The sequence below is a fragment of the Dreissena polymorpha genome, chromosome 5 (assembly GCF_020536995.1).
Source record: "Dreissena polymorpha isolate Duluth1 chromosome 5, UMN_Dpol_1.0, whole genome shotgun sequence".
Taxonomy (NCBI): Eukaryota; Metazoa; Mollusca; class Bivalvia; order Myida; family Dreissenidae; genus Dreissena; species Dreissena polymorpha.
The window spans coordinates 54,558,285-54,571,746 of record NC_068359.1 but is presented as its reverse complement, the minus strand read 5'-3'; the positions used below and the strand labels follow the sequence as shown (position 1 = coordinate 54,571,746).

The 13,462-nt window shown below is 35.5% G+C and overlaps 1 protein-coding gene across 1 annotated transcript; it reads left to right on the top strand.

The window, feature by feature from the left end:
* Window positions 1-10,486: 10,486 nt before the first annotated feature.
* On the top strand, window positions 10,487-13,101 carry LOC127831235 (putative acyl--CoA ligase YdaB). The gene is given in 4 exon segments (XM_052356220.1): window positions 10,487-11,271; window positions 11,274-11,396; window positions 11,565-11,729; window positions 11,910-13,101. Coding segments are annotated over 4 exon segments (1,254 nt in total). The 5' UTR covers window positions 10,487-10,859; the 3' UTR covers window positions 12,464-13,101.
* Window positions 13,102-13,462: the final 361 nt, after the last annotated feature.

The window sequence follows — 13,462 nt, the reverse complement described above, 5'->3', positions numbered from 1 at the left end:
ATGACCATTTTAAAAGAGATTCTGTGGAATATCCCTTTTAAAATATATATAATCAGTTGTATAAGCTGTTTACCTAAAGTTTTAAAACGCCTGCATACCAAAATAGTTTAAATAATTCAGGTTGTGTTAGTTAATTCTCTGTCTCTGGTTTCAATGGTTTCCTCGTGCTTCCCGTGATTCGTCAGCGGTTGTTGAGCAAAACTATCAAAATGTATGTTCTTTAGCGTATGTAAAAAAGAGGCCCAGTTCACTCTTTGAATTTTCACTTCGGCCAAGGGAGGTCAAGCTAGAAGCGATACTGTTCCGCGTTTACCTTATGTGTCTGGTCGTTTATGTCTCTGTAGAAAATAGTTCTCTCTCTTGTCCATGACGATTTCACAATATCGGACTGTTTTTTCCTTACACAGGCGAACACTTCGGCGTTTGTCCTCGTAAGGTGGTCGTTTACATACACAGGCTTTGGTTTCGCGCGCAGTATTTTCGCTGCCTGCATTATTTGGTTTCTTCTCATTCGTGAGACCATTTTAACTATACTCGGTCTTTCCTTCTGTGGCTGAAAAGGGCCAAGACGATGACTGATGTCGATGTCGGATTTTGTTAGGTTCAGCTCCGGGATGTGAGCGTTTAAAGTTTGGATGAAATGTTCAGATGTTTCAGTATAGTGCTCTGTTTCGCTGTCTTCGATACCTTCTATACTAATATTATTTCTTCTGCTTTACTGTCCCATCTCGTTAAAATGGGGCTGATTTGCAGAATCGTTGGACTTCATTGCTTTTTTAAGGCGTTCGTTTTCCATCTTTGCTCAAGTAGTTCGTCCCGAAGTTCGTTTATTTGCTTGGTATTCTTTGCGTTTGCGAGTTCTTTTTCGAATAGCTCTCCTTCGAGTTTATCCACTCTTTGTATAATTGTACCCAGAAGTTCTTCCTTTAATTGAATAACTATTTATTTCATTAAGTCTTTTAGATCATTACTGTCTTTTGTAAGGACATTGCTAAGTTTTTCGTTAATGCTTTTAAGTTCTTTTGCGATCACCATATCTGTATCCGTAAAAGCATTGTTGACTAAATTAGAATCTGTTGGTTTGTGTTAGTCAAACAAATCATGATACCATTTAATACAAGGACAAAGCATTCACATTATGACTTGGTGATTGAGCATTTTAAAGTTAAGATGTCAAATATAAAACACATTAAAAGCTTTGGCGGGCAAAGTATCCTCACTGGTATACTTATTACTCAATACCAAATTACACCACCTCCGAAGCTTAATAAAAAGTTCATCATAAGCACACACATTTAAACCCAAAACAAAAACATTCCAATATATATTACTAGCATGACAGCAGATACCGGCACGTCGTATCGCGATACACGTACGTTCCAACACCTGTACACTGGTGTTTAACAAGCCACTGTGCCTTCTATTAAGGCAAGCGTCGTAACCGCTGATAATCTCAGCACCCACTCATGCACGGGTAATCGCCCTCCTTTGAATTGAGGGCTTTAAAACAGTAATAGTCATTAAGGCAAGCGCCTTGATCATAATATAGTTATTTTGATAACCGAGATTACCTCCCTCGGTTATTAGCACAAGAAGATTTTCAACAAGTAGTCTGATGTGAAATGCAGTAGACGTAACAAATTACTTATCAACAGTATCACACAGTGACACAATTATTTTTTTCAGTCAAATATCAAATAATCTTATTAAACTGCACTCAGTACACAGTTATAGTTATAGTACACAGTCAATATAATTTCTAGTCAGTAGCTGACGATATATTGTGGCCTGTGAGGTGGCGTGTCCCATCCAATTGTAATTCAATTTATTAACACAAGTATCCTAGAGCATATATAGTTAAGATATATGTGCACATTAATCCAAATTGAATAGCTCATAAATTTAATCACTTAATATTAATACAGTCACATATCGCATTTTTTATTCAAAACTAATTTAATACATTATAATAAAAGATACACAATCAGTGCATCTTATATACAACTCGAATACAAATAATTAAAACACTGTTTGTCTCAATTGAAATCAAACTTACCTTAATTATTAACATTCGCTCCTTTAATCCAATCATTAATTGACAATGCAAACTTAGCAGGTGTTTACCGCGTTCACACCAATATAATTCATATTATTTTTCGGTTTCGTTACCGCTTTAAAGAATCTGGTATTGTTTTGATTTCTTTAATGTTCGGCGTCCTTATATATTTAACGACATTAAAAACGTTGTCGCTATTACTCATTGTTTCGGTTAACAAAGAATTCCAAATTGCGAAATGACGTTGCATCATGTGCGTAAACTATCCAATCGACTTTCATTGTATTATAAGCAGACAACAAATGTTGATTCTGATTGGGTTATTAAAATACACAGTTACTTTTTACAATCGACATTACCGCAAGTGATGGATGTCGGATAAGATCTTTGATTGCGCTTTGTTATCGGATTATAAGCACAAGGTCAGCGTGTTTATTCTACGTGTGTCTGCCAATAAACCGAGCTTCCGCTCTTATAGATTTATAGTAGCCCGGCGGGCGTGAGCTGGAATATTTCAATAGCCCGATAAAAAAATGCGGTAGCCCCCGGGCTCCGGGCAATGGATTTGTCGGACACTGTGGCTACCAGTAAAAATATTTGGTAGCCCATAAAATGTATCTACAAAATGATACAAGGCTAGTTTTCATATTTATTTTATTTATTCATTTACATACACATAGTTAGAAAAGTCTCACTCTGAATGAATTGGGACAAGCCCTAGTGGAAAAGTGGCGAAACAACCCGCAATAATTTATTTTAACGACGTTACTTCAACGAAAAAGGGATGTGTACACATGGTAGAGTCATGGAGGCGCATACAATGTATTTGCCACTCGAATGTGTAATATTTTGACTTTTTTTGTTGTTATTATTTTACTTTGTGCGACTTTGAGAATTTGTCTTTTGAAGAGATGTTTTGAGTTTGTTGAGTTATATATTTTTGTTTATCAATTTCAATCAATTTAAAGGAATGGTCAAATATGTGTTGAATTATTATTGTTTCCAATTTCAATAAAATTCGTTGAAAATAAAGGAAGCTATATTGATTTGAATACGAATTGCGTTTAAAGATTAAGTTTGATGGTGGACTGTAGTGATATTTTTTTGGCGCCCAAGTTTAAACATCTGAAACGGTGCTCTTAACTATCTTTAATCTCGGACATGTAACGGCTACATAATAAAAGTAATGTATGGTATCTAAGGTGGTAATGGGGATAAAATGTTAAACAAAATGTGAACATCAGTTTATCATAATATTTCGAAAAACGAATTACACATTTATTCTTCGTCTCTATAGTTCCAGTCAGATTAAATGTCAACGGTAATGAAATCGATATTCCACCGAATCCAACAAATATCCTCTATGTAATTTGTCTGTGTGATGAGCAACTTTTTTACCAATTGAAGTCGCTAACACATCAAACTATTGCTTTGAACATATTTATGCTGTTCCAGGCACAAAAACATTGCTTTTTTGTCGATCTAATAGATAGTTTGGAATTGTTCCAAAACAGATGGAGCCAATACTAAGGGTGGCGCTCATTCACATTTTAACTATTTGATTTCCGATGACGACCATATGCTGTTTATGTCGTATTCCAGGTCGAGTGTTCGATGTTTTTTTAATAATTCGATCATATTCAGTATACTAACAATGTGAACATAATTATGAAAAACTATGTGTTGCAAAGGGATTTTGAAAATTTCTGTTATTGAATGTGCTTTAAACTGGAAAGAAAATTGAGCATAATAAAAAAGGTTTACGATTAAAGCCGGAGCTATCATAATGTTTTGCAGATGTTACTATGAACAAACGACATATAATAGCCTATTTAAGATTCGTTGACTTTTGTCTTTTAGTGAATTAAACGATTGAAAAAGCGGACAAAAGTAATCGTTTCAAGCAGACATAACATCTTTTAATTCGTGAATGTGTTACTATATAAGCGCGCTCGTGGTAGAACACATAATTTGAGACTTATGAGAATTCAGTTATTTGGTTTATTGATTATTATACATTTTATGTTATTTAGGTTATTGACTGCTAATGGAAGTGGTTATTTATATATTTACATATTTACATCTTTTTATATAGTGTGTATATAATCTGTATACATTTGATTAAGTATTGACTTGAAAAAAAAGAAATATTAAAAATGAACATTATCTACCAAATGTAAGTAATGTGATAATTCATATATCGTGCATTAGCGCCACATCATGTCCGTTGCGGAACTTCTTTGACATTGGCTCTATCTCTTTTTAAGAAAATATTAAAATAGTCTAGTAGATTTGAAAGAAGCCATTTTTAGCTCATCTATTTTTTGAAAAAAAATTATGTGCTATTGTCATCACCTTGGCGTCGGCGTCGGCGTCTGCGTCGGCGTCGGCGTTGGCGTCGGCGTCCGGTTAAGTTTTGCGTTTAGGTCCACTTTTCTCAGAAAGTATCAATGCTATTGCATTCAAACTTGGTACACTTACTTACTAACATGAGGGAACTGGGCAGGCAAAGTTAGGTAACTCTGGCGTGCATTTTGACAGAATTACGTGCCCTTTTTATACTTAGAAAATTGAAAATTTTGGTCAAGTTATGTGTTTAGTTCCATTTTATTCCTTAAGTATCAAAGATATTGCTTTCATACTTGCAACACTTACTAACTATCATAAGGGGACTGTGCAGGCAAAGTTATGTTACTCTGACTGGCATTTGGACGGAATTATGGGCCCTTTATACTTAGAAAATTTAAAAATTTTGTTAAGTTTTGTATTTTGGTCCACTTTACCCCTAAACTATCATAGATATTGCTTTCATACTTGGAACACTCGCAAACTATTATAAGAGTACAGTAAAAGGACAAGTTGCATAACTCTGGTTGTCATATTTACGGAATTATGGCCTTTTTTTGACTTAGTAACTTTGAATATATGGTTAAATTTTGTGTTTCGATCCACTTTACTTCTAAAGTATCAAAGCTATTGCTTTCAAACTTCAAATAATGTCATGCTATCATGAGGTTACTGTACATGGCAATTAAGTTGAATTTTAACTTGACTTTTGAATGACCTTGACTCTCAAGGTCAAATTATTAAATTTTGCTAAAAATGCCATAACTTCTTTATTTATGATTAGATTTGATTGATACTTTAACAAAACTACTCTTACCTCTGACATACCACACTAGACTCCACCCAAGCCATCCTCGTGCCCTCCCCCCTCTCCCCCCCTCTCGAATCTCCCCCTCCAATCCCCCCTAATTTTTTTTTCAGATCATCTCACAAATGACCCCCACACCCTCACACTATACTAAACCCCCCCCACCCCACCCCCCCCAAATTGTTTTTTTTTTTGAAACGGTTAAAAAACACAAATATTTATTTTTATTATTTTATGTTTGAAATACCGTCTAACCATCGCACCCAAGAATATCCCCCCTCCCCCACCCGAATTCCCCCCCCTATTTTTATTTGTAAGATCATCTCACAAAGGACCACCACACCCTCACACTAAACTATACCCCCCACCCCACCCCACCCCAACCCCGAATCCCCCCCTAATGTTTTTTTTTAAGATCATCTCACAAATGACCACCACACCTGTCTCACACTATACTGTACCCCCCGAATCCCCTCCCCGAATCCCCCCCCCCTAAATTTATTATTTTATTTTTATTTTTTAAATAATCTCACAAATGACCACCACACCCTCACACTATACTATACCCCCCCCACCCCACGCCCCCCAATTTTTTTTTGAAACGGTTAAAAAACACAAATTTTTATTTTTATTATTTTATGTTTGAAATACCGCCCAACCATCGCACCCAAGAATACCCCCCAACCCCCCCTCCCCCCCATTGCCCCCCCTAATTTTTTTTAGATCATCTCACAAATGACCACCACAGCCTCACACTATACCCCCACGCCCCACCCTACCACCCCACCCCACCCCCCATTTTTTTTTTGAAACGGTTAAAAAACACAAATATTTATATTTATTATTTTATGTTTGAAATACCGTCCAACCATCGCACCCAAGAATCCCCCACCCACCCCCCCCTTCTCATTTTTTTTTTCATTCTTTTTTCGCATTTTTGGAAGATAATGTAATAAATGTCCACGCCCCCACACTTTACAACCCCTCTTCACTCCACCCCTCCCTCCTTTGTGATTGAAAATGAGAGTCCCTTCACCTTTAAAAAGAAAATAGATGAGCGGTCTGCACCCGCAAGGCGGTGCTTTTGTTTTTACTCGCAGCATCTTGTATATGTTGACCGAAATCGTTTGATGTCATTCGCGAATTGATCGGGTGGAAATAAACTCGTCACATAGGAGTCGATTTGCGTTCTAAAACTCCACCATGCCACAACTTATAAAGGTCCTCATGTTCCCAAATAGGATGTGATTGTATGTTAATGTTAAGCATTTTGAGAACATTACCTGTGAAATTGGGAAGTTGAGATTCAATTTTCCTTTTGAGAATAAAAAAGTTTGTTGGCATGACAATAAAAAAAAAAAAAATATTTTGTTGTTGGGAAAATTATTCTTCGCTGAATCGCACAACATTGCCCGATTTTAAAACAATTATATGTTGGATAACTATATAAAACGTATTCCCCAATAATAATTATCCGTGAAATTTCTAAACATCCTGTCCTTAGCGCCATCTTGGAAGCAGCATTTGCTCATTTATTAATGCATTGCAAAAAGAGGTGTTCTGCATGCAACGTGAAAATATGCAAATTTGGGCATCAATTTCAGGCGTATTCAGTAATGTTTTCTTAAATCTTAAGATATCGGCACAAACTGCACGAAAAACTGTCTTTTATGGGCTAAATATGTTTGCAAACAAATTTCAATAACGCGAGATTTTCCCAAAAATGAATTTCTTAACGATGTGCTTTCATTCTGTCCAGCCCGTCTGTAAATACAATGTGAGCCCCGTTGATCATAAACCCTGTTTATACGTCAGTCATTGTCTTTCTGATTGTGTTTCTAATCACAGCCACTAGCAGAAGCATGTAGATGATGTTTATTTAGAAGATATATACGAACTTATATGATAATGTATGACGATACAAAGCACTTCACATCATTTATTTGCATTTATATTATCATTTATAAAAGAATGGTAACACAATACGTAATACTAAATCACTGTCATCAACTTACAAGAATATTTATTATACATTTATCATAGAACAATAAGTAACAGCCAATTTATTAATTACACAATAAACAGGAAATCATTGTAATGAATTTATTAAACAGGCTAGTTGATACTGAACACTGTATCCTTTTTCAAACAAGCGTTTACGGATTTATACGGATAATAATAACAATAAGATCTCGAATAAATTTAAGGATCGGGATTCATGCAATACATTTTTAGGCGGATAATATTTAATAAAATTGTGTTTGCAAAAGTTATCGCGATATGTGGTAAACAAGTTTGAGACTATGGCCTATTCCCTTAAGGCCGGGAAACAAAAACACAAAGAGAAATAATTGCTACAAAATTATGACTTTCCTGTTGTTGTTTTTTTAGGTTAGCAGGTTCGTGTGATAAAGCATTTGTCAAAGTGTCTATGTAGCGCGAGTGGTCTATGATTTTGCATCGCCAAAAAATATATGACGCGGGCAGATTTTTTTTAAATTATCATAGGTAGGGCTATATGTATTGTGGCGTTATAATTCCAAACGACGACACAATAAAACATTTCAGAACAAAGTCTTTTATAAAGTTAATTTAAATTTATTTATGTTTTAATAATAATTATTATAAGATGTTATTGAATTTTTATACAAAGTTTCCAAATAATATGATTTCAAAGTCCTTAACAACAATTGTCAGTTTCACATTTATGAATTCAGCAGTAAGTCTAAATGTTCTGCTACAAGCTAATTTTCTAAATAAGCTGAACTGAAGAACATAAAACATGGCCATTTTCTATAGTTAAAACCACAAATTAACTTTGCTAACTTGCTCCTTAATATAATACTTAGTGATCCACCCCATCTATATAATATCCTGTTGTAAATATTATATATTATTGTATAGTATTACATAAAAACTTCATCTTCGTGTTCGAAGGCAACACTTATCTACGCCTTATGTCGATTTCCCAATCCTTTATATATTACAGCATGAAAACTGTCGTCACATTGAATAAATATTTGGTGACTTTAATAGGTGACTTTAACTATTTATCATTAAATTTAGTTCTGTTATTTAATAAAAGTCAAATCCCAACAACTGTGTCTTTCTATCATGGGCAAGTTTGTAATATTTATGCAACCTTGACGATATGATGAGTTAAGTTTAATTCTGTTACATTTTCCATTGATAGTGATCTGCTATCTTTTGTATAGGTTTTTTTATGATAGATATTAACCTATTATGTTACAGTATGTAAGAAAAAGGGATACAAATAGCGTTCAATGCTCGTCGCTGGGTGGCGGACTGTTGCCCGTATACAACGTATTAGCAAATCTTGTTAGGCTTTACAATGTTCATTATTTGACATGCCTGGCTTTAAATATGATATAGGAAAAGAAGTATTTTTATTGGTAATTACAATATGATATACCGAAAACTGGACCTTTTTAATGAAATGGTTTATGTTAGTAATCTGTCAGGTACTTTTGCCCAACCTCATACAAAACCAAAACTATTCTTTCAAATGTTGCATAATGTTATTATATAGATAGGCGAGTTTTCCTATTCGGTGATTTAGGAAGTTTCGATTATTGTTTAAACGTATTTTTGTATAATAGCAATTGTATTATGACATGTTATTACATATAAATCGCATATATCGTATCTGAATGGTAAAATGCAATTAGGTATTAATAATTCGTTTGTATATTAGGAATAAACTACGATATGTGAAAGAAGACTAACGTATGGTTGAGATTTAATACGATTTCAAGTTTTGATTTTAAACTTGGTATGCCCACGGGAATGATATTCAAGCCACTGTTTGTTAAACAGATGTTACGTGCCTTGGAGGTCGTTGTAATTGTTGGAACTGCTTGTATTGCTATTAAAGGGTTCTGAGTCAGGGTCAACATCTTTACCCGCGGTACAAAGCTTTAATAAGTGACAACGAGCATGTGCAAATGAATATTTTAATTGTTGTCCAGAGACCAGGAGCCATATCAATCGCAAATGTGAAATTTCATTATGAGGGTTTAAAATAATGAGACGCACTCGACCCTTTGGGATATGCAACAGCACGAAAGGGAGGGGACTGCTGCAAATAACATGAAGCAATTTATGTAAACTCTCCGTTCAACACTTTTATGCATACATTAGACATAAATATACATTAAAACGTTCAGAGTCATACCTAATGAACATAAAGCTCTACTTAAATGTTCATAAAATGTGTATGTACAGACACACGCATATGTACCGGTATATGAACATGAATATAGTAAATTGTTCTATTAATATTTTAAAGGGGAAATTAAAACGAAGCTTACCGTGCAAGCACGGCAGACAAACTATTATCAAAGCATATCACAAGCCTCACACCAGAATCCATTATTTGACAAAGGAAAAATGCATTTAATATAATACGATTTGTTACACTACTTTTCGACTAACAATATGTACAGAACAGTAGGTATGACATGTAATGAATGCACATAGACATCTGCAGAAAGAAATCCTCTTATCAGTGTGCATGACTACGTTATATGTGCACATTAACAAAAGTGTGACTCTTTGGGCGACTTAGCTCACAGTACGTGAGATCACAACTACTCACATAAAGTTGTGGCGCTCACTGAGAGGAAAGATTGTAGAGGACAACCGTTTGAATTATTCAATGAAAAACATATAATGAAACATATTGGTTGCAAAGTCTTCATGGTCAGTTTTAAATACTAAAAATCTATTTAAATATCTAGTGACAAAATATTGATAAGCAATCACAGAAGCCTTTCGGTAATTCCCACCAAGTCGCTCACTATTTTGATTTAACTCGTCTCTGAAAATTGAGCATAAAATACACGTGCACTGTAAAAATGTGCATTTTGTCGCGCACTTGTAAATATTACGAAAACATAGCGTTTTAAATATGTTGACTAAAGATATGTGTAAGAAAAAAGTTGTATTATCGATCGAGCTTGATGTTCAATCAAAGACAGCTTATTGTTTGACTTGCTTTCTCTACTGTTACATTTTTATATTCATATGTCGATAAAAAGACAATTACTTCAACAATGAAAATTACTAATTGTCGTTTTATTATTAATACATAACCTTAAATCATGCGATTTATTAACGATATCATGTGTTCAAATGTATTTTTTGTTTGATAATTGATATTAAAACATCCACTACTTTACGTTCAAATCGTTTCTGTGTTAACAAAATAACCACACTTTTGTTAACGGCGAACTTAATCTTTGCGGCCTGTTTACATTAAACAGTTTCGTTGTCCGATAAATGAAGGTCATGCGGATTTATCTGAGTGCAGGCATAAACCGGTTGCGTGTGTTAGATAACACATTTCATATGTTTCTGAAACTTTGATTGATACAGCGAGTACGCAAAACAAAAGATGTTGTCGAAGCTGAGTTATGTATCGCGACCAATAGATCGGCCATATTTGTACACCACGTTTGCTGAGCGTCTTCATCAACTTGCGGAAGCTCAACCTAAAAAGGAAGCGTTTGTATTCTACGACTTCCATGGATCCCGGTCCTCTTTGACTCGTAGGCAGCTGCTTAACAGTCGGTAGCGGTTGGAAAACGTTTTGTTCAACTTGGGGTTAAGAAAGGCACACCGGTTGCGATGAGCATGTACAATTCCTTCGACATGTTGCTGCTACATACCGGATTGATGCTAGCAGGCGGTGTTCCTGTTTATTTGAGTACAACACTGAAAGACGGAAGTGATTTAATCGATATGTTGAATGCGATGGAAGTAGAAATTCTATTTATGGATGTACTCAGTAAAGATGCAGTGGCAATCATAGAAACACTTTTTGACAATAGCTGTCTAACGGTCTCTTTAAAACACATTCTCTACTCGGGAAACATTATCGAGGACCATGCTGGCAAGATTACTAAAATGTATATCAAAGAGTTTCTTGTGAGTCCTGCTCCAGAGCATGTTGTGTTCCCAGATCTTCAACCGGAAGACACATGGGCCCATTTTTGCTCCTCTGGTTCAACGGGAAAACCGCAAGCAATCACGTACACACACTTGGAATACTCAACTGGACTGCCCTGACCAATGCTGCATTTGGTATAATGGACGAAAGTGTTTGGTTCTACGACAGAACATTCAGTTGGGTGGTGGGATATCCACGGACAAATTTTACTGAGGGTACTACGAGGGTATTCTTTGACATGCGAATAACGGTGTCAGGAAAAGAAGTCAAACGTGTCTTCGATATCATAGAAGCGGAACGATACGATGTTGTATACCTGCCGGGATACTTACTGAGGGATGTATGCAGTCGTCCTGATTTGTCAGATTAATTAATATTCGTAAAAAGCTTTGTGTTGTCAGGCGAACGTATTTCTCGTTCAGCGGTGACCGAGTTGCAAAAGATCGCTCCTACAGCTTCACTCCACTCCTACTATGGAACCACAGAGACGGGCGGCACTGCTTCGTATACAATGACGGATCCCTCACAGTGGGAAGATGGCATTATTGGTATGGACCCGTTTATAAATACATGGAAAATAAATTGCTACACAAATTTGGTAAGACATTAGATATGCATAATTTTATTATCAAACAAAGCGACTAAAGTATACAAAAATACACAAGCCGCTGGTTTATACATAAGCATACTATATTTCTAGGTAATTTTGAATGAATATTATACTCTAGGTTCGCCGTTCCGGGGTGTTGAGATGAAACTAGTGGATGACAATTGGTGTGTAGTACCAAAAGGTGAATCCGGCGAATTGCTTGTCCGCTGTGCATGGCGGTTTAGAGGGTATAAGACCAAAGAATTCGGAGTTGATGACCTAAACTGGTTTCACACCGGCGACGTAGCCTTTCTTCGAGACAACCATCAGTTGGTTATTAACGGCCGTAAAAAGGAACTTATCTCGATTGGCACATCGAAGTTCTTACCTTGGCAAATTGAAGAAGTCCTTCGGAAATGCCCTGGAGTCGCAAATGCTTTTGCTTTCGGTGTGCCCGATCCAAGACTTAAACAGATTGTGTGCGCATGCGTGGTTCCTAAGTCAGGCGTTCAACTGATGACAGACGACCTTGTTAAATACTGCGATGACACGATTTTAGACGAGGATCCTGCACTGGTAGTTTGCGGCAAACCCACGTATCACGTGATACTAGAAAAAGTGCCCCTGCTAGCCTCAGGCAGAATAAATCGGCTGGAGATTTGTCGGACGGCCATCGACAAACTCGGTCCTTGAACAGATGCATGCTGTTTTTTTTATATTATTGTTGAAGGTATATTTGTTATGTCACTGATACTGTGCTATGCAGGGTGTATCCGAGAGATAAAACTGTTTTGTGTAGTGTATTATTAATCAACTGTAAATGCCACTGTAACCGGGAACCGTTTTTAGAAGCTTATGTAACTGTGAATTGATGACGTTGTATCCGCCCAAAATGCAAGCTGGTAATACCACATACCAAGATACTAACTATCGGTAATTTAAAGCGTTATTGGGTAGATTACCATGTACACCGGTAATAAGCAAAACAGCATTTGAAAAAAAAATATCGTATTCAGGACGCAGTGTGTTTTGTATACCATTTCATTTAAGAGACTGCAAATAAGTGAAGTTGTATTGTTTTTAAACAGAGAAAAAAAAGAGTACAACACAATAAAATTATTGCACATTTATTAATTTGTTTTATTTCAATATAATAATTGACATACAAACATAACATATATATTTCTAAATTTTCGGACACTTTTTGAATATATTTTTTTCGAATACGAAAAACAATTAAGTGTCTGAATACCTAGAGTCGTTAGGAATAGGAATGGTAATATACCATTTTTGAGTCAATTATTTATCTGCTATTGTTTATCATGTGCATGTTCTGGAAGTATGAATGATAAAAAATCCCGTATAAGACAATTTACTGGCCTCGTGTTAATATATTTACCGAAAAGAGTATACAATTGATATACACTGTATTACATCAATGAATATTAATTAATTATTTATTTTCGGTTTCTGATATGGGTTATGTCGTTTTCATACATAGTTTAAGTTTATACAAAACACACGCAAGGGCATGTCAGAAGCTATAGACCTCGACTTACATTGTTTTAGTTATGTATGTTAGAGGAGCAATCAAGTCAACTATGATACATGAGGAATTGTAATATTACGTGTATGTATTTTTTATTTAAATGGTTACATTACCCGTAGGCATTATAAGCAGAAATAAAAGGC